The following is an 18,842-nucleotide window of genomic DNA, read 5'->3' on the forward strand; positions in this document are numbered from 1 at the left end:
CCATATCTTGCATCTCATGGGATAATTGGCTGTAGTTTGGAAACAGGTGCTGCCGCTTAGCGAAGGAGCCTGGCTCTTCGAAGGGAAAGAACGGTAGCTCATATTCGACCAAGAAGATGGACGGCTCTCAATTGCAGCAAGATCCCTCGCTCTGCGAGCGGCATTTTGTTGAAGTCTCCAACCGTTTTGAGGCTCTCCTATAGTGTTCAGAAGGCGAGTCAGCGTGGAAGACTTTTAAGGATAATGCTCTCATAGCAGCCAGAGAAGTTGTGGGCTCAAAGCAGCGAAAAAAGAAAGAGTGGATAAGCAGCCACAGGTTAGGACTAATCGAGCGGAAGACAGCGGGCAAGACTACGAGTAGATATGACGCTGTACAGACAGCTGAACGAACAGCGTAACTATATTCTCCACAAGGACAAGAAAGACTTTATTACGAGCAAAGCCACTGAGTTCGAGCAAACTGCCCTAAGACATTGGCCAATATTCAAGATCCTGCGTGAGCTGACTGACCAACAGACCATGGCACCCGCAAGCCTGAAAGCAGTGAAAGGAGATCAGTCACAATGTCTTGGTCAATGGGAGAGATACTCCGATAAGCTGATAAATTTAGATCCGCCAGGTGGCATTGACTCATGGCTCGTCGCTGCTGCTGCAAAAGCTACATACTGACCCGACGGGACCAAGTTTTGGCCGAGGAAACACCTTTAAAGAACTCTACAGCAACACAGAAAGCGTCGCCCCAGTTAATGAGAAGCTTTCTTCTTCCTTTCCAATTACAATGGTGTACGGCAGCGATGAACTGCTGCACCTGAGCTGTTGAACTGTGCAACCGACTACATCCTGAACAAGACACACCATGTCGACCCTTTCGGCATCAGTTTTGCCGGGAGGACCGTCTCTGATATTAATTTCACGGACAATGAAGCTGTCTTAAGTGACAATTTTGACCAACCTCCACAGCCGCTAGAGCCGGGCTACAAATTAATTGAAAGAAAACAAAAATAATGCCCATACATAAGACAGCATCGACGTCCCCTTTAATTGTTGAGATTAACGTCCAAGCTGTCGACGTGGTAAGGCAGTTTACATATTTCAAATCAATTATATTCTTCAATGCCACACATGACGCCGAAATCACCGCCAGATCAGCCAAGAAAAACTCTGTGTTTGGATGACCCCTGAAACCAGTTTTTCTCAAACTGCAAACTAGTCGCCAAACCAAAGCTAGAATTTACAACGTGTTACTCTCATGAATCATGCTATACTTTTCTGAAACGTGGCTGATAGCTCAGAAACAGCTACGAAAAGTTGGTGCTGTTCAAACTAGACACCTGCTGAAGGCTTCAAATGCTATGATAAGATCCGCAACCCTGAGATCTTGACGACCTTCAAGCTGGTAAATCTCCCTACTCCAGAAGAAGCCCTTTCCTTGAGGTGGAACGGATTTAATCCCTCAAAAATGGCTGGCAAAGTCCTCGAGGGAAGCCATGCATCAGGTGCACTGATGTAATAAAACAAACGTCTCCTCATCCACAATTACTCAGACGAGGCCCCATCCCTAGTCCTGGATAGGACCACCAGGAGAAGACTAAAGGCACTGTCGACTAGTTCCCTCTACGCTGACGACCCCGATGAACAAGAGTGTCTAGTCAAGTAAGTCAAGTCTGAGATGTCGATAGCGATAAATTCAAATTATTACTATCAATCTGACACGAAAGGCTTGATACAATAGATTTGACCTTATTTAGAGACATGTCCGCTGCACGAGCCTCTTAAAAAATGTTATCAAGTATGTACACTGTTTTGCAACAAATGCCTCTAGAACATTCCAATAGAAAGAACAAATCGTCTACATATTTCCGACAATCTGGGTATCTTACTGCCAATTTGTTTACCCTAACAAATAACAAAATTGTCACCAAAAGGGTAATACTGATCACTCACTACCTTCAATAATCATTGCTGCTACTTCACTACCAAAAGAACAAAACTTGAAGGGGAATCTACTGATCTTTCAGCAAACATTTTACTTCCAATTCACAACCTGTTTTGGATCTAAGTTTTTAGTGTAGGCTGACATATGATTGAAACATGTACTCTTAATACTCAAGATTAGATAATTTCTAAGTGTATGAGTGGTAAACCACTAAAACTTACGAGCTTTTTCAAAGGCAAACAATATTTAAAAACAAATTATAAAGTGCATAAAATAATGAAATAATTATACCAATATTTAAGAAACAAAATAATAAAGTAGGGAGCTTTCTACGATCTATACAACCTACTATCTATGCCCTACTTTTCGATTGGTCCCAGATGATTGGCCAAAAAGAAAAATCTTTGGCGATCTATCATCCAGAAAACGTGTCACAGCCTTCTCGACCTTTCTTTTATTATATCCCTCGAAAGTGGGATAGTACTACATTATTCGTACAGCCTGTTGTCTGATACAACGTCAGTCAAACAAGTATATGAAACTATCAATGGACAATTCCTGAGGAAAAAAATTGGTAAATCTTCCTCTGCCTTTCGAAGAGCCCACAGAACTATACTTGAACACTGTCATTTCCGCTGGGTTCAATATTCTAATCTTGGTTCGCAAACTGACCCTCTTATTCTTCCAAACTTTCTTCAACCATGAAAAAAGACCCCGGGCCTTGGCTATTCTACTTCTTACATCTTTACTCCATCCTCCATCTTCGCTAATAATACTACCTAGGTATGTGAAACTATCTACTTGATCGATCTTCTTGTTACCCAAAATCCCCTCTTCGCCCTTCACTTGTTCTGAGTCTAAGCGACTTAGTCTTCTTAATATTAAATTTGAAACTGTAAACCGTACGATCTATTTACATCCTCTGGATAAAATTATATTAAGACCATAACCAATTTTGGAACCTTAAAATAAACCAAACTCGGAGGGGTTTGCAGTGAGAGTGGAGCTGAAATTTTATATAGTTTTATATAGAAAAGTTTTATTTAGAAAACTTTTATAAAGCTGAATATAACTTTTTTTTAATACGATAAATAAAATTTTTTTTTAGATAGCTGAAGTTTTATGTAGAAAATACAAGAAGTTATAAAAATCAGAAGAGGAAAGGGGACACGTGGCTTACCTAGCAAGTAACCAATAACGACCCTTACCAATATAACGAGTACTCCCGTCGAAGCAATAAACAAATGATGGGCAATCATCAGGCCATTAGTTTTGAGAAATCCAAAAAGTTTACGTGACAACGTCCCAGGCTGTTCATAGTAGTAGTACATTGACCAAATATCATAGGCGAAATAGGGCATTGAGAAAGCAGTGTACAAATTTACCAGCGGGTGTTGGTGCCTGAGAATGTCATCATAGCAACTGAAGATGACTATTAATGCTGCTACTGATGCCATTGTAGCTTGGAGTGAGGAAACAATTCTGCAAATAAGGATTCTATTAGAACGATTGCCTCTCCAACGAAGAAACCACGAACCTGGTTATCAACAAACCACAAGACTAGAAAGAAAATAAACTTGTGTCCTTATCTGACCATTTTAATTTATCATGCTTCAGCCTGATTCGCAATTTCCAATGCTATATCGTCTACTTTTAAACCTAAAAAGTGAATATAAAGACAAAAGTCCAAGAAAAGTCAATCTATCTAGTGATTAATTAAAAAAAAAAATCAACTGAAAGTAAGGAGCAATTTCAAAGCTTATTACGAACTGAAATTATTCTACATGTGACTGGACTGCCCCTTCCTGAACCCTCGTTCCTTTGCCCGATTAAAGTTCTTTAGTGCCTTAAAAAAGCTTCTTCTTACAATCAAACGACACTTGTGTTTCAGGAGTCGTTCTGAAGGAACTGGGCCAAAAAAGTCAAACTTTAGCGTCGAGCGAGGGTTGAAGGAGAGGCAGCGCCCTCATATATGAAAAAGTTTCTTTTAACTTTAACTTTTAATGTTGATCCTTACTTTCAGTTGAAAAAACTTGTTTTTTTTTAACTTAATTCTAATCGTTTTTCATTACATGCCGGGAAATCCGCCACTCCTGTAAAATTTTCCGTACATTTCCCAATAACAAATAACATATACAAAAATATGCAAATCGCATAACTTATAGCCCTTCCCTCACCGTGCAAAATTTCCACCATAAACTTTCCTTCCATGGGAAATCCCCTCTCCTCAGAAAACTCCCCCAAAAAGATATGCATGTTTCCCAGTAAAAAATACTATATATGAACAATGGGCGAACTGCCTAACTTACAACCCTTTCCCAGGAGATGGAGGAGGGGGGGAGGTCATTTCATACTGAGAGGCATAGTTATCAGACCTTGAAATTGTGTTTTGCTGAATCAATTGGCCTATTAGGCCAAATATCAATTGTTGTTGGGCCGAGTCGTTCCTTAATTACAGTTCGTTGTCACGAACTGTTTGATTAAAAAAACAAAACAAATTTTTTTTTCCACTGAAAGTAAGGAGGAGCATTAAAACGAACAGAAATTATTCCTTAACTGAGGGGAGCTGCCACCTTCTCAATCCGTCACTCTTAACGCTAAAGTCTTAAAGTTCTTAAAAAAAAACACTTTTTTTATATTTAATTTCTGACCGTTTTTCAAATCATACCAGGAAATCCCCTTCCTTCCCTCCCTCTTATTGTTATAAATTTCCCCGTGGAAAATCCCCCCTCCCCCAAAAATTCTTATATTTCCCAATAACAAATACTATACGTGAATAAACTGCGTAACTTATAGCCCTTTTCCCCAAGGACTATGGGGGTCAACTCATCCCCAAAGGCATAGTTATTGAAGCTTTCAACTAAGTTGAATCAAATGGCTATCTAACAATTTTAATTGGATGTCTTAGGGGAAAAAAGGGGCGTGGGAGGAACTAGAGAAGTTCCAAATTCATATTTTTAAGTTCAAGGGCACTAGAACTTCTGATTTCCGTCCGGATGAGCCCTCTCCTGATCTTCTAAGACCATTGGTTCGATATGAACACCCCGTGAAAAGAAACCAACAAATAAACACGCATCAGTGATCTTTCTTCTTGCAAAAAATACAACATTCTATACTTTTGTAGACAGGAACTTGAAACCTTTACAGAAGGGCTCTCTGATGTGCTGAATCTGATGGTTGGAACTTCATTCAGATCACTTGACTTTTAGGGGGTGTTTCTCCCTTTTTCAAAAATCAGATAAATTTTCTTAGGCTCGCTGCTTTTGACAGGTAAAATGAAACTGAATGAATTTTACTTATTTCGAATTACCATACAAAGGCAATCCTTTTGGTGTATCCATTGTTACCAAAATTCCTTTTTTAAGAGTTTCAGTTACTATTGGGCCACGTCACTTCTTACAAAATATATAACAAAATATATTATGATTTTTTTTTATATCTATAACACTGAAAAATAAGAACAAAATACAGTGAAGTAAAATCTTGAATTACGGTACTGAGATTTCCAGGAATTAATATAGTTATATATTAAATATTCAGTTTATTTTCATTAATTCTTTCCAGTTATCCTGATCATTACAGTGATTTATATATAATTTGTCATCGATGTTTCAAAAAACTAAAGCACACGGTTCGAAATGCATATCGTTTTCAATGAAATGCACACGCCAACACTATCAAAAAATTGCTAAGACTTTCGAACTTTCCAAGTTAGGGGAGGGGGAAGTGAAGAGTAGTCAAACTCCTATTTGTTGTAATTTTTGTTCACTTCAATTTTGACTTGAATATCCAATTTCATTTTTACTCGTTTTAAGATGATTCATCTATATACGTAACTGTTATTTTTATATTTGCTATGACCATTTATTCTAATTTCTGTTCGTTTTGGGTATCTTTAAAAGTATTTTTTGTCGTTTTGAGTTTGAATTATTCTTAATAATTCAATTAGTGAAGTTATTTTTAGTTAATCATAAGAAACGGTAAGAACACGGTTCTTGTGATTTTCTACAATTTTTTATTAGAACAACAGGGATACCTGATGTAGATAAAATGTCCTAGATCATATTCCTAGATAAAAAATTCAGCTCTATTTCCGCGTCTTCTCCATTAGTATCTTCATTTTCTGGGAAAAAGTATAATTTTTTTAATGTTTTATGTTTCAACTTTAATGACTTACCTTCAACTTTTCAGTTTTAGAAAGAGGCTTTAAAAAAAGGAATTGAAAGGAAAAAAACAGAGAGTTAAATTTAACCATCCAAACCGAAAAAAACAAAAAAAAAAACAAGAGACAATGCAAACAAAATAAAATTAAAAACAAAATTAAAGAGAAAGGGGTAAACAAATTTCATTGCCTTGTTAAGAAAGAGCTTAATAGTGAGTAACAGTATAAACAAAACTTTAAATAAAGAAAAAAGAATTCGATAGAAAGCCGTATATTTAGTTTAGGTGAAAGCCATGTACATAAGTCATTTTTTTGGAAAAACAAATTGCTCGATAATTTGAACAAGAAGTGCAAAAAGAGACTTAGAGAAAATTAGGTATCAGTGGGGGGGGGGGGTCATTCCCTTGCGTTCATGCATGGATGGATGGAAGTATTTTCTAAAAATTAGTCAAACCCTTTTGTGGTAACACTGTTGTTTTAGCTCTGATAAAAAGGAAACAGACTAATTTTTCTAACTCATACGAAAAATGTGTATCTAAGGCATCTTCCCAATCACTCTCCTTGATACTAACATAATATTGCTTATATTCTCTAGGCTATAGTGTTAATTAATGGACGAGGAGCATTCAATCACTCTATTTTTGCAAGTGCACTAATTTCTTATAAGCAGTTCGGCTGTAATAAATTAAGTGCACTAATTTCTTATAAGCAATTCAGCTGTAATAAATTAAAAGTGCGACATACGTCGTTTTGTAAACTTTTCAGGAGAGCCAACAAACAGAAAAAAGTTTTGTCGACTGTGGTCACTTTGAAGGATGAGACTAATGGAGATAAAGGAGCATATTCCAAACAAACTTTTTATGCTCTTTTCAGTAATTAACTCTAAATATTCCTAAATATTCAAAATTATTCCATTTTATGGCGTTTGTCTCCGTTTTGCTATTGATTAAGATAGTGCTCTTCTGTCAAAAGGATTCTGATTGAATTCGAAATTAATCTATTTTTGGCATATGTCTCCTTTTTCCTTGACAAAAAAGAATACAAATGCCATTGAAGATAACCCTTTTCTGTCAAACTGGTGTAAGGAGCATTTTTATCTTTATAACGGTACAAGATATGACAATTCCGACTCCACCCGTCGATTCATCGTGTTGTGTTTACCCACGATGCGTACATAACTCATTTTCAATCAAAACGGCATACGTAGCGCTTTTAATTATCACAGCTGAATTCATGCGTTGAACATTTGTCTTTCGCAATATGGACAAGGTGAACCGCTGTTGCTAGTTTCAAATCCATTTATTTTACACTGTATTTTACATTGTGGAGGTTAAAAGAGCACACTTATTCATGACACTTCAAACTTTTTTTTATCAGATAGAAATAATTTATAATATGAACAGGCTGTTGCTAATCTTCATTCTCAGCTCCTTACTTTTTCTTTTCTGAAAACAAAAAAAAATATATACAATTGGTAGAATTAATTTTTATAAAATCGTAATTGTTGCTTTAATCAACCACCAAATCCCACGTAGTGAAAAAACAAAAGTGAGCCATTAACTTTTGTATTTTTTGCGTAGCTTTATAAATTTGCTACGGTACTTACTAGTGGCGTCGTTTGGGAGGGGCAAGAGCGGCAGTTGCCCCTTCCCCAAATAATTCGAAACAAAACATAATTTATTACGTAACTTTAAAACTATTCTTCGTTTGATGCGTATGCACTGTTTAAGTATGTATTTTATAATGTATTGAAATTAAGCGAGTGAAGTCTTTGCTAAATAGTAACTTTTCTTCACTACCTCTTGAAGAAAAATGTACTATTGAAGACTTAGAGTAGGCCACATGCCACCTTTACTTTTTTTTCATTGGGTGTTCAGTATCCATTATAAAATAATTTTCCAAAACAAGTTTTCAGACATCTTGAAAACAGATTTAGGCTTGTGTTTTTCGTAATTGTTCTAATACACCTTCCCTATCCCATGCCCCTTGACTTCCTGGATGTGGACCCCTCTTGCCCCCCCCCCCACAAATAAAAATGCTGGAGCTACGCTCCTGGTACTTACAGTCTAAAAGCGAAAATTAAATCATGGCGACGTTGTTTTGGAATTAAGCTAACCTCTGCTGTAAGCTTTTCAAAAGGAAGGAGCTTTTCAGCTTTAAATGAAACAATTTTGGCTATGCTCTAACTTTTTGTTCTTTGCAACAGCAACAATAAAACTATTTAATTCCACCATTTAGGGTTTCTAAATAATACTTTATAAGTTTTCTAATAATATAAAAGATACCATATAGAGTTAAACATATGATAAATGCTTAAAAGTAAATAGGTACAAACAGGTGAGACTATGAGGCGAGAGGGAGGGGGCTCCAAGGCTCTTTCTAGAAATACGAGATGGGTGAATAATACGAAAAGTCCGTTAGAAATATTACAGTGCAGAGCACTAGCTTCAAAACTAGCTTTACCTTCAAAGCCAGTTTTGGAAAAGTAAAACTAAAAATAGAACCAAAGAAAAAATGAAAAAGGAGAGAAAAAACGAGAAAAAGAGAGACTATTTTCATGTAATTTCAAGCTAACGGTTTATGCAGTGGCGGTTCTCGCCTCTCTTGCACCCAGGGAAAAATCTTAATTACCCCCCCTCCCTGTCTCCCAAAAATTTTCAGGCCAAACTTAAACAATACTTCCACTTATTAACAAAATTTTCTTTTATTAACAAAATTGTTCACTTACATAAATCCGAATTACTTTACATGGGAAAAGATATAGAAAAAATAAAAATTTCAGATTTCATTTGCGTATACTTACTGCCAACTGTACCCTCTACTTTTTTAATAAAATAAAATTTCAAAAATTACGAAATTATTATGAATATTAAAATATTTATTCGAAATTTTGCGCCCCTAAAATGTCTGCGCCCATGGCAAGTACCCACCTAAAATCGCCACTAAATTTAAGCCAGTGATGCTTTTTTGAATGTCGGTTTCACATGGGCTATGCAGGCCTTTCAAACTGGCTCACTTAATGTCGCTGAGCCCCATAAAGCTCCGTAACGTAAGCCAATTAAGCTGCAAAGTAGAAAACTTTCATCTTAAGATCCGTAACGTAAGCAACATAGAATTATTTAAATTGAACTCGTATATTTAAATTATTTAATAATACTTTTTGAGGGCAAGGCTCAAAAAGTCAATCTTACCCAGCCAACTTCCAGCGTGGGCTATTTTCTTTTTTAAATTTTTGCTCCTCTTCACCCAGGAAAACAGCCGGAAGAAGAAGAAGAAGGAAGACAGCCAACAGAGCGAAGTCTTCATCGCTGCTGGGGTCAGAATAAATTCCATTTGATTGTATTTCTTTCGCCAGAGTCTTCCCTTTTGCTAGTTAAAAAAAAATTATAGAAAATGTTTCTTAGTCCTTATGTTTTAGAGTTAAATATTGCAAACAAAATCCGAGTTTATGTAAGCATAAGTGACATCGACGAAATTTCAAGGTGAGAGCAATTTACCCAAGTACTGTAGCATAAGCGACTTAGCTTGGGCTGGGTTGCCACTCGTAGTGATTAATTATTATTTCTAGTGATTTTTCATATTGCGTAAACAAAAAAGTCACTAAATCCGCACATAAATCATAATGAAGAAAATAACTAAAAATCAGTAAAAAATAAAATTACACCCAATCAGTTATACTAACTGAAATTTTAAGTCAAAATAAAGAACAAACAAATTTTGTACTACAAGATTTTTACAATCGGCCCCTCGGCAATATGACCAACACTACAGTCATTTTTCTTGTTTATTCAAATACAAAACCAAAAAATTCAAAAGGCCAAGCTGGCCAAACAGTACTTGTCATAACCAACAAAGAGGACACATTCTTGTAATTAAGTTGTAAATTATAGTCAGAATTATTAAAAAGTATGACTATTTCTGAGGGTGGAGCGGGGAGCCCCCATTTATATACGTGCCATTTTTCTCCCTCTACAAGCATCATTATAGAAGTGATATTTTCCCTCTATGATTATTTTAGAAGCTTTCAATGTACGTTTTTTAACTCACAGATTCGTATATACATATATTTTTTTCGATAATCTTTGACTGTAACCACAAATTCAGATTTGTTAGAGCTCATGATGACCACTTGAGAATGGAATAAAATCAATAACTAGGGTACTGAATGTTATTATTTTTATTGAAACTATATTCAGCACAGAAGAAAACTATTCAACATTAAATAGGGTTGTATATATAGGGAGAGGATTATCCATCCAAGCAAATTGTGACTAACATTTTTTTTTGTCTTCGGAGCCCCAGACTACCGATACAAATCTTCTGGTAAGCCCCCTAAGGATGATAAAATGAACCAACGACTTTTCTTAAAAATAAAACAGCCAAATTAGCTGACTGATAAACTAAGAGTCATTTGACCTGTTTTATTAAAACATTTTGTGCAACTGTTTGACCTTCAACACGTGATTTTCTTACATCAATATTTCTTGCTTACTTCCCATAATGTTTGGGTACTTACAGGCTGCTAACTTTGTAAGACTGGCATTGTGACAACTTCGTATACTTCATCAGGCAAGAGCCAGCACTGAGGAAACTAACAACATAGAAGAATGTGCCAAACATAGAGATCATGAATTGTTCAGGATATCCCAAGCCATAGTGGTCAAACTTCGGTAATGGCTTCATCATTGACTAGATGTTACCTGAAAACAAGATACTCACACTAGAAGCACTTATGGATGATTAGCCTACAAGGAGCAGATTAGCTGCTGAATTTGATTAAGGCTGTTTTTGACGCCTTTCAGAGAGCGGATATGCAAATGACGTTTTTCAAAGTACAGCTCGAGTACTTGCACATCCCACGAGCCAATGAAAATATGTATTATGTTATGAAATGTGTTATGTGCAGTGTATGTGCAATGTAGTATGTGTGTTATCAATGTGAAAAAATGCAGTTGGAAACAAAAAGGAGCCCATTTAGGATTCCAGGTACTTATTTATGAAGAAGAAGAAGACACCAAAATCTTTCAGTCCAAGATACTTCAGCTACCACTCACAGCAGCATATGAGCCATCTCCTCTAGGCTCAGTTGAATTTAATGTTCTCAGCTTTAACAGAAAAGTAATCTAAGCCCATCATAGCATTAAAATTGATCTTTTACCAAACGCAAGAGATTTGGGTTAATTGTCTCTAGGAGTCAATATCTCAAAAAATAAAAATTCTGGACATGAATTGTTTCACTTCCTTCAAGAGCGAGTATCAACCTCAAAAGTAAAACTTACAGATTTGAGGTATTTTAGTAATAAGCCCTCTAATTAGTCACTCAACCTTAAAATTTGTGTCAATCAACTTTAATAATGGTCGCTAATTTTACCTCAAATTTTAGTGACGAAACTTCAGAGCCAGTATCTCAAAAATCAAATTTTTATACTCAATTCTCTAAATTACTGAGCCCTCTACTTACAAAACACTTTTTGTACTGAACAAACAAACAACATTACTAACTGATAAGATATTTTTTATTGCTGCTATTATTGCTTTTTCTGCAATTTACAAGAAGCAAACAACAAATTATTTACATTACAAACAGACTTACTTTTTAGAACAAGAAGATTAATTGATTGCAAGGCAAAAATAGGGGAAAACATGAATCATTATACTCTCCAAACCTCCTTGTTTGGCCTCATTTAGAGCATAACTCCTCAATTTCGCTCTTAATAAACATGAAGTTGAACAAAAAATACAGAGGAACGGTTAAAAAATGATCCCTTTACTTTCTTATCTTCTATACTTCCGAAGGCCTTTCAGGCTCCAAATCACTCTCCTCTCATTTTCCTTGTGCATAGTTTAATTAATAATTATAGAATTACTAAAAGGATTGATGATATGTAGAACGATTTTTTTTCAATTTTTACAAACCAATAAGTAACACATATAAACCCCACCTCATAAAAAAAAGACGAGCAACTATTTGTTTACAGTGTTTTTTAAGAGTAGAATAGCCTGCAATCAAAGGTAATAGTCACACAATATACAAGTTTTTTAGTATGGATGATTAGCCAATCCTTTCATGAAAATTAGGTTATTACCAGGTAGGCAGTCTAAATATGTTATTACTTGCTTGTTATTTTTCCAAACATCTCGTTTTCTCTATTTTTTTCACCTCCCTTATCTTGTTTTGTGGTTTTTGATGCAGTAAATGTTCTCACTTTATAAGAGACAATCTCTTAGCTAAACTTGAATTGTAATAAAATGAATAAAATTACAAAAAAAATATAGACGTCTTGCTAAACTGGACTAGGTCTGGCACTCCTATGAAATTTCCTCCATAAGGGGTGTGTGTATATTCAACATCCTTTCTATTTCTTAAAAGCAACATTTAGTTGTCTTTTTTTATCATCTAGGTATCCATGGTTTAGGTATTGAATTTTATAAGAAATGTTGAATAAATTTGCTATATCATTTAATCCATAGTCTGCACAGGTTAAGGCAAATCAGTTTCCAGTGTTCTACACAATCCCATTCCAAAAACTTTCAAAATATTATGTGTACATACTCTACAGAAGTTGATGGTACTGTTGTCTACTACTACTAATAAGGACGAAAAGATTGATACCTCCCACACATACAATGCACCATACTGAAACTAAGAGTCAGTGTTGGAATTAACCCACTGTTTGGATTTCCATGATTAACCTCAGCCAATATGTTCAGGACCATTAATAGAATCATCGGGATTTATCGAGATAGATTTTAGCAGGAACAAAGAGGCTAGGTTTGGTCGAGAAGGGATAAAAGAAGAAAGAGGAAGAAGGGATAAATTGAAAGACGCTACACATATCCGATCATACAAATAGCCTATATGCAAAATCTCGGGAACAGCTTGAGGGATAGAATTGAAACTTCCAGGTAAATGTAGGAAAGACAGAGGGAGAGTGGGACAAAGACTTCAGATTTTTTGCCGGGGGGAAGGAAGGGGCTCATTAGTTTTTCTCTCTAATGTCTTATAGATGGACAAGTTCTAATGGGACTTAAAACCTATGCATGTTTAAGTAGCAATGCAAATCAAAAGATACTATATCTTGCCATGTTAACAAAATGGCATATCCATAATATCTCAGAAATAGCTCAATGATAAAAAAAAGTCCAGAATTTCAGGAACTATTTAGAAGGGTGGATAGATATTGAATTATGATTTAGGGTGAGAGGACAGAGCTAAATAAAAAGACACCATGTGCGTTCAGACTATCAAAATAATATATTAGCAGCAGCTTAGTTGATGGAGTTAAGACTTCAAGGTAGTGCAGGAGAATGAAAGGAGAGAGACAGAAGATGTAAAATTCGGTTTTGAGTGACAAAAGGGGGTCTTTCCAGGTGATGAAAAGATTACGTCTGTAATACCCTTGAAGCAGCTCTGAAGATTAAGTTGATACATTCAAGAAGATTTTATGGAAGAGCAAGAAGACATTAAATCTTGACATCAAGGGAGAGGGCAGAGGGAATTGGGGCATAGTTTTTTGTCTTTAATGTGCTTCAAATATTTGGCACTTTGATCCCTTTTTTGGACTAGAACCTATTCCCAGTGAAGTAGGATTGTAGACAAAAAGAAAACATTAGTAGGTTACCTGGGTTACGAAAAATAGCATATCTTAATGAATCAGTAAAAGCTTGGCAGACTGTTTTGGCACAGGTGAGGGGAAGGGACGCAGCAAAGGGGTCTTCATATTTTGTGTTCAGAGGAGGGGACGTAGGGGCTAACAAATAGCCCCGTTTCTTGAAAAATCAATGTGGTGAGATCCTATATTTTCGATAGAAAAGGATTATAACGATAATTGATGAGCTTGATCTTACTTCTTAGGCCGTTTTTCGTGCAAACATCATTCTCCATTCTACTCTGATCAGTAGTCTAAGGACTTCGATGAGATTGTCATCAATGTCCTTTCTTCAATGTTCTATTTGGGAGCGAGCTGTAAGATCTTAGTACTTTGATGAAACAAAAAATGGCTATATGTAGCCAAACTCATGTTTTTAGCCATTTAATTTTTTTTTTAGGTTTGACTAGTTTTAGTTTGTTTAATTACTACTCGTTTTATGATTTATTTAATCATCAATGTCGGGATCTGTTATCTTTATGCTTGATATGATGATTCTCTTTAATATCTGGCTATTTTTAGTTTAAATCACCATAGAGCTTCATTTCTACTCGTCTTAAGTTTCAACATGTGTGTGTACTTTTCTTTGACAAACATCTTTTTCTGAAAGGTCTTTAAAATTAATTTCTGTTTGATTGCTTGCTTTTGATTGCTCAAGTTTTATTATTGGCTAACATAAATATTTAGCTAGTTTTTTTATGTTTTTAGCAAAAGAATTAAAATATTTGATCCTAATTTAAATTCTTAAGTTGCATAGGTTGGTCTGAGTATTGGCTTTGATTGTATGCAATATAATTGTTGCATAAATTTTGAATAACCCAGCTTTAAAATGGTTCCTGAAATGATCTTTCGATTTGACAGCAATTCCTAAATAAATACCTGAGACAGGCCTCCTGTTAGATATTCAAAAGATTATATAAGAATGAAAATGTAATAAGACAAATATATCAGAGGTATGACTTCTTCTTACAACTCAGTCTTTAAATTCTTTTATTTGAGAGTTCTTTTATTAATGTTCTTTTATTAATTTTAATTTCTTTGAAATTTAAAATTTTGATTTTATTAATGTTAATTTCTTTTATTAATTCTTTTATTAATGTAAGTATTGGTGTGGTGCAAAAAAGGTGATATTTGACCACCTGGATACAAAGGTGTCTTTTAGTTCAGCATTCAAAATGACACTTTTTAGCATTTTCATTTTCATCCCCTCAGACATTCAAGAGATCTTGCAAATACACCCTTTTGAAAACTAGAATGCACATACTATTTTTATCGAATTGAACCTCCGACTCAATATTCTCTGAAAGTCACAATATAATACCCTTAACTTTTCGCGATATAGCCTATTCCAGATATGCTGCTTTGACAATCTGGATGCATAGTGTCTTTCGACTTTGTGTAATACCCCACCCCCTTGACATTCTCAATAGGTTTGAACTGAATATCCTTTGTTGTTCCTGTGACTTTACAGATGCCCGCATTTGAGTATTCTTTGGTGATCTCAGTTTGGCAATACGAGACCCAGAGTTCCAAACCCAGCAGTAGCAACACCCTGCAGGGCCAATGCAAGAACCTTAGTAGTCAAGAAGCGTCGTTAATCCGGTACAAAATCGCCCCTTTTGAGGTCCTGAATACACATAATGTCTTTTACTTTAATTTAGTGTCCCCCTCAACATTCCCTAAAATTTTTCACTTAATAACCTTAGCAATTCCTGAGATATTGCAAGACACACCCTTTTGACAACCTGGATGCACTAAATTCTTTGGCTTTAGTTCAATAATAGCAGTAGTAGTAATAGAAGTAGCAGTCACACTTGCAATCAGAGTGGTAGTAATAGTAGCAGCCACAGTTGCAATCAGAGTAGCAGCAGTAGCAGCAGCCACAAGTAGTTTCGGAAGCATGCAGTCAGATAAACAAATAATGTATATCTGACTGCCATACAAATAATGGCAGTCACAGTTGCAAGCCGTTGCAGCTGCAAGTTGTAACAGTTGCTACTATAGTTGAAAGTAGTCACAGTCAAAGTGGCAACTAGTTGCAGTCAAAGTTGAAAGTAGCTGCAGTTGCAGTTACAAGAAGTCCTAGTTGCAAGCAGGCATAACCACGGTTGAAGCCACAGTCACAAGTAGCTGCAGGTAGTAGAGTTGCAAGTATTCAAAAATAGTTGTAGTTACAGTCACATTCACAGATAGTTGTAGTTGCAAGAAGTCAAATTAGTAATAGTACTTCTAGCCCTGGGAGTGTTTAGTTAATATTGCACTCTTAAATTGTCCTACTGAAATTTATGCAATTTATAATTTAAGAAATTTAAGCAATTTATGAGCTATCCCCTTTGGACTTTGGAAGGTCATGTCATTTCCAAAGGCATGGTTATAGGGATTTGTGACTATTTTGAACATAATAGCTACCTCAAATTTTGATCAGTATCGAGGGGGATTGCACACAAAAAGGGAGAGCGGGCTAACTGCGCTCCCATCCCTTTCTAACATCCCCCTCAACATACCCTGACAGTTTCAACTAAATAGTCTAAGGTATTCCTGAAATATTGCTGATATACCCATTTGACAATTAGCATGACCAAAGTGTGTTTTGATTTTTTAAACATCCCCTTCACATTTCTTGAAAACTCCATCTTATTACCCTCAGCCTTTTTAAAGACGTTTGATCAAATATGTCCCCATTTCACAATAACAAGCCCTATATGAATCAAAACCCACAATTCTGCGTGCTGATTGTAAAAAGGGTGTATCAACAATACCTATGGAACATTTAAGGGATATAAATTATGAAACTTTCAAGGCATGAAATGCTGGAGAGTGATTGTTGTGCAGCCAATCACCCCCTATTTGCCTTTTTTATATACCCCCCCCCTCAACAATAATTAAAATTTTGAAAAAAAATCTTTTTCAAAATAGTCAAAAGGTATAATAACTATGCTTCCGTAAATGCCAAACTCCCATAGCCCCCAGGGCAAGGGTTGTAAATTACACAATTTTTCCACTGTTTACATGCAGTTTTTATCACTGGGAAAAAGGGGGAAGGTTTTACCCTGGATGTGTCCAAAAAGACTAAAGAAATTAAGGTGAAACTTTAGGAAATGTTGTGAGGCATGTTGAACTAAATCAAAAGATGCTATATGTATCCAGGTTATCAAAAACTCATCCAATCGACCAGATCCATTACTGTTTTCAGTTAGTTCCTTTAAAACAAAAACTGACATTCTAACACAGTCCCACATATAAAAGGGAGATATTGGTTTCTATGCTGATACCTCAAAAGAAGACCAGCTACACAGAAAAGAACTAGTAGAAGAAATCAAGAAAAGAGCTGCTGCTGGTGAGCAAAATTTAGGAATTGAAAATGGTTGTATAGTGACAAAAAACGTGCTAAAACGAGGAGCCATTGCCCCAGACAACAGAATGGACCTTTAAAAAGCCTATTCCCTGCCTCTACATAGTATAAATAAAGCGAGTAATTTATCTGTTCTATATACAAACGCAGACTGTTTATCTACAAAAATTGATGAATTTCAAGCCCTAATATCAGCCCTCAAACCCCATATCATTGTTATTACGGAATCACTACCCAAGAACCATCAGCAACCAGATGTGTTTTTCCAGCAAGTGCCTGATTATAATCTTATTATAAATAGTAATTATAAGCGTGGAATTTTCTTTTGTGTTCATACCTCATTAAAGTATATTGAAGTTAATGACCCAATCTCTTCAATTATAAGTAATCCCTAGTAGTTGATGTGACGTTACCTGGGTCCTCAATTGCTTTTAGACCAATTGTAGCCATTTATTGTAGTCCTAGTGTTAGTGAATTGTCTACATTTAATAATAAAAAAATATTGCAATATTTGTCCTCTGTCTCTTTATCTAGTTCTAAGGTTCTAGTAGTTGGTGACTTTAACCTACCCTCTATTGATTGGATCTCAAGCACAACGCAACTTCCTGATGAGTCGTTTGAAGATCAATTCCTACAAACTTTACATGAGCATTACTTGCATCAGCATATTCAAAACCCTACCAGTTTGCGCGCTAATTCAACCACTTCAGTCTTAGACCTGGCAATTACAAAATCACCTGATGATGTTGTTAGTGTTGAGTTTTTACCACCACTAGGAAAAAGTGATCATTTGGTATTGGTGATATCACTAAACTATTTTTCGGGTTTTGCTGATATTCCAAATAGTTCTCCCAAATATGATTATGAAAGACCAAATTATGTTGCATTTTCTGATTATATTTCATCTCTTTCTATCCGAGAGGAGTTATAGCAAGGTAATGCTACCGCTGATGTGTCCTTTGATTTTATTAAGCAGGCCCTTAAAGAAGGTAAAGATCAATATGTACCAATATCTACTAGCAGACATTTTTTCAAAAAATAGACAGATCCTTCCTCGGTATACTGTACAAATGCTAAAAGAAAAAGGCAATAGGTGGCATGATCATGTAAAAATTAAAACCTCTGATTCATGGTCAAAATATAAAAGAGTTAGAAATAGAGCAACTGAATTCCTTCGTTTAAATCGTCAAGAGGTTGAGTAAAATTTTATAGCATCAGTCCAAAGTTGCCCAAAAAGATTTTTGAAGTATGTAAGAAGGAATCAAGTTTCATAATCCCCATCATCCACTTCCTTTATAGATCCTGAAACTCTTTCAGGATCCTGAAACTCTTGATAGATGATAATTATGTAAAAACACAACTTTTCAATAAGGTGTTTGGTTCAGTTTTTACACAAACACACACTGAAACACATGCTCAGTTTACTCCTCCAGATTTAACAAAAGAATTTGACGATCCAGATTTTATGGTCCAGCAGGTTTATCATCAAATACTCCGAAATCTTGATCCTGGAAAGGCACTGGATATTGATGGATTTCCAAATGTGATGTTATGTGAACTTGCATCAGTGCTTGCTAGACCACTCACATCTCTTTAATCTTTGTCTCTCGTCTGGTGAATGTCCTTCAGCTTGGAAAAGAACAATCATTAGGTCATTGTACAAGAATGTTTCAAAGTCCAATTTCAATAATTACAGACCAATTTCAAATACATCAATCTTTTGCAGTATAATGGAGAAAATTG

General features: G+C 35.6%; 1 protein-coding gene across 2 annotated transcripts in view; it reads right to left on the reverse strand.

Annotated features, from left to right (window-relative positions):
* Positions 1–18,842, reverse strand: part of LOC148946286 (TLC domain-containing protein 3A) — a 55,157-nt gene that overhangs the window by 20,477 nt on the left and 15,838 nt on the right. The window contains exons 1-3 of one of the 2 annotated variants that reach the window (XM_089097926.1): positions 11,470–11,491; positions 10,615–10,798; positions 3,145–3,418 (exon numbers count right to left, since the gene is read on the reverse strand). In XM_089097926.1, coding sequence (XP_088954052.1) covers positions 3,145–3,418; positions 10,615–10,784 — 444 coding nt within the window. In that variant the 5' untranslated portion in view covers positions 10,785–10,798; positions 11,470–11,491. Of the gene's footprint in view, positions 1–3,144; positions 3,419–10,614; positions 10,799–11,469; positions 11,492–18,842 lie in introns of those variants that run through there. The other variant, XM_089097925.1, reaches the window with a different exon arrangement.

Source organism: Artemia sp. Qi Xiang Cuo, chromosome 12 (genome assembly GCF_049724085.1).
Source record: "Artemia sp. Qi Xiang Cuo chromosome 12, ASM4972408v1, whole genome shotgun sequence".
Classification (NCBI taxonomy): Eukaryota; Metazoa; Arthropoda; class Branchiopoda; order Anostraca; family Artemiidae; genus Artemia; species Artemia sp. Qi Xiang Cuo.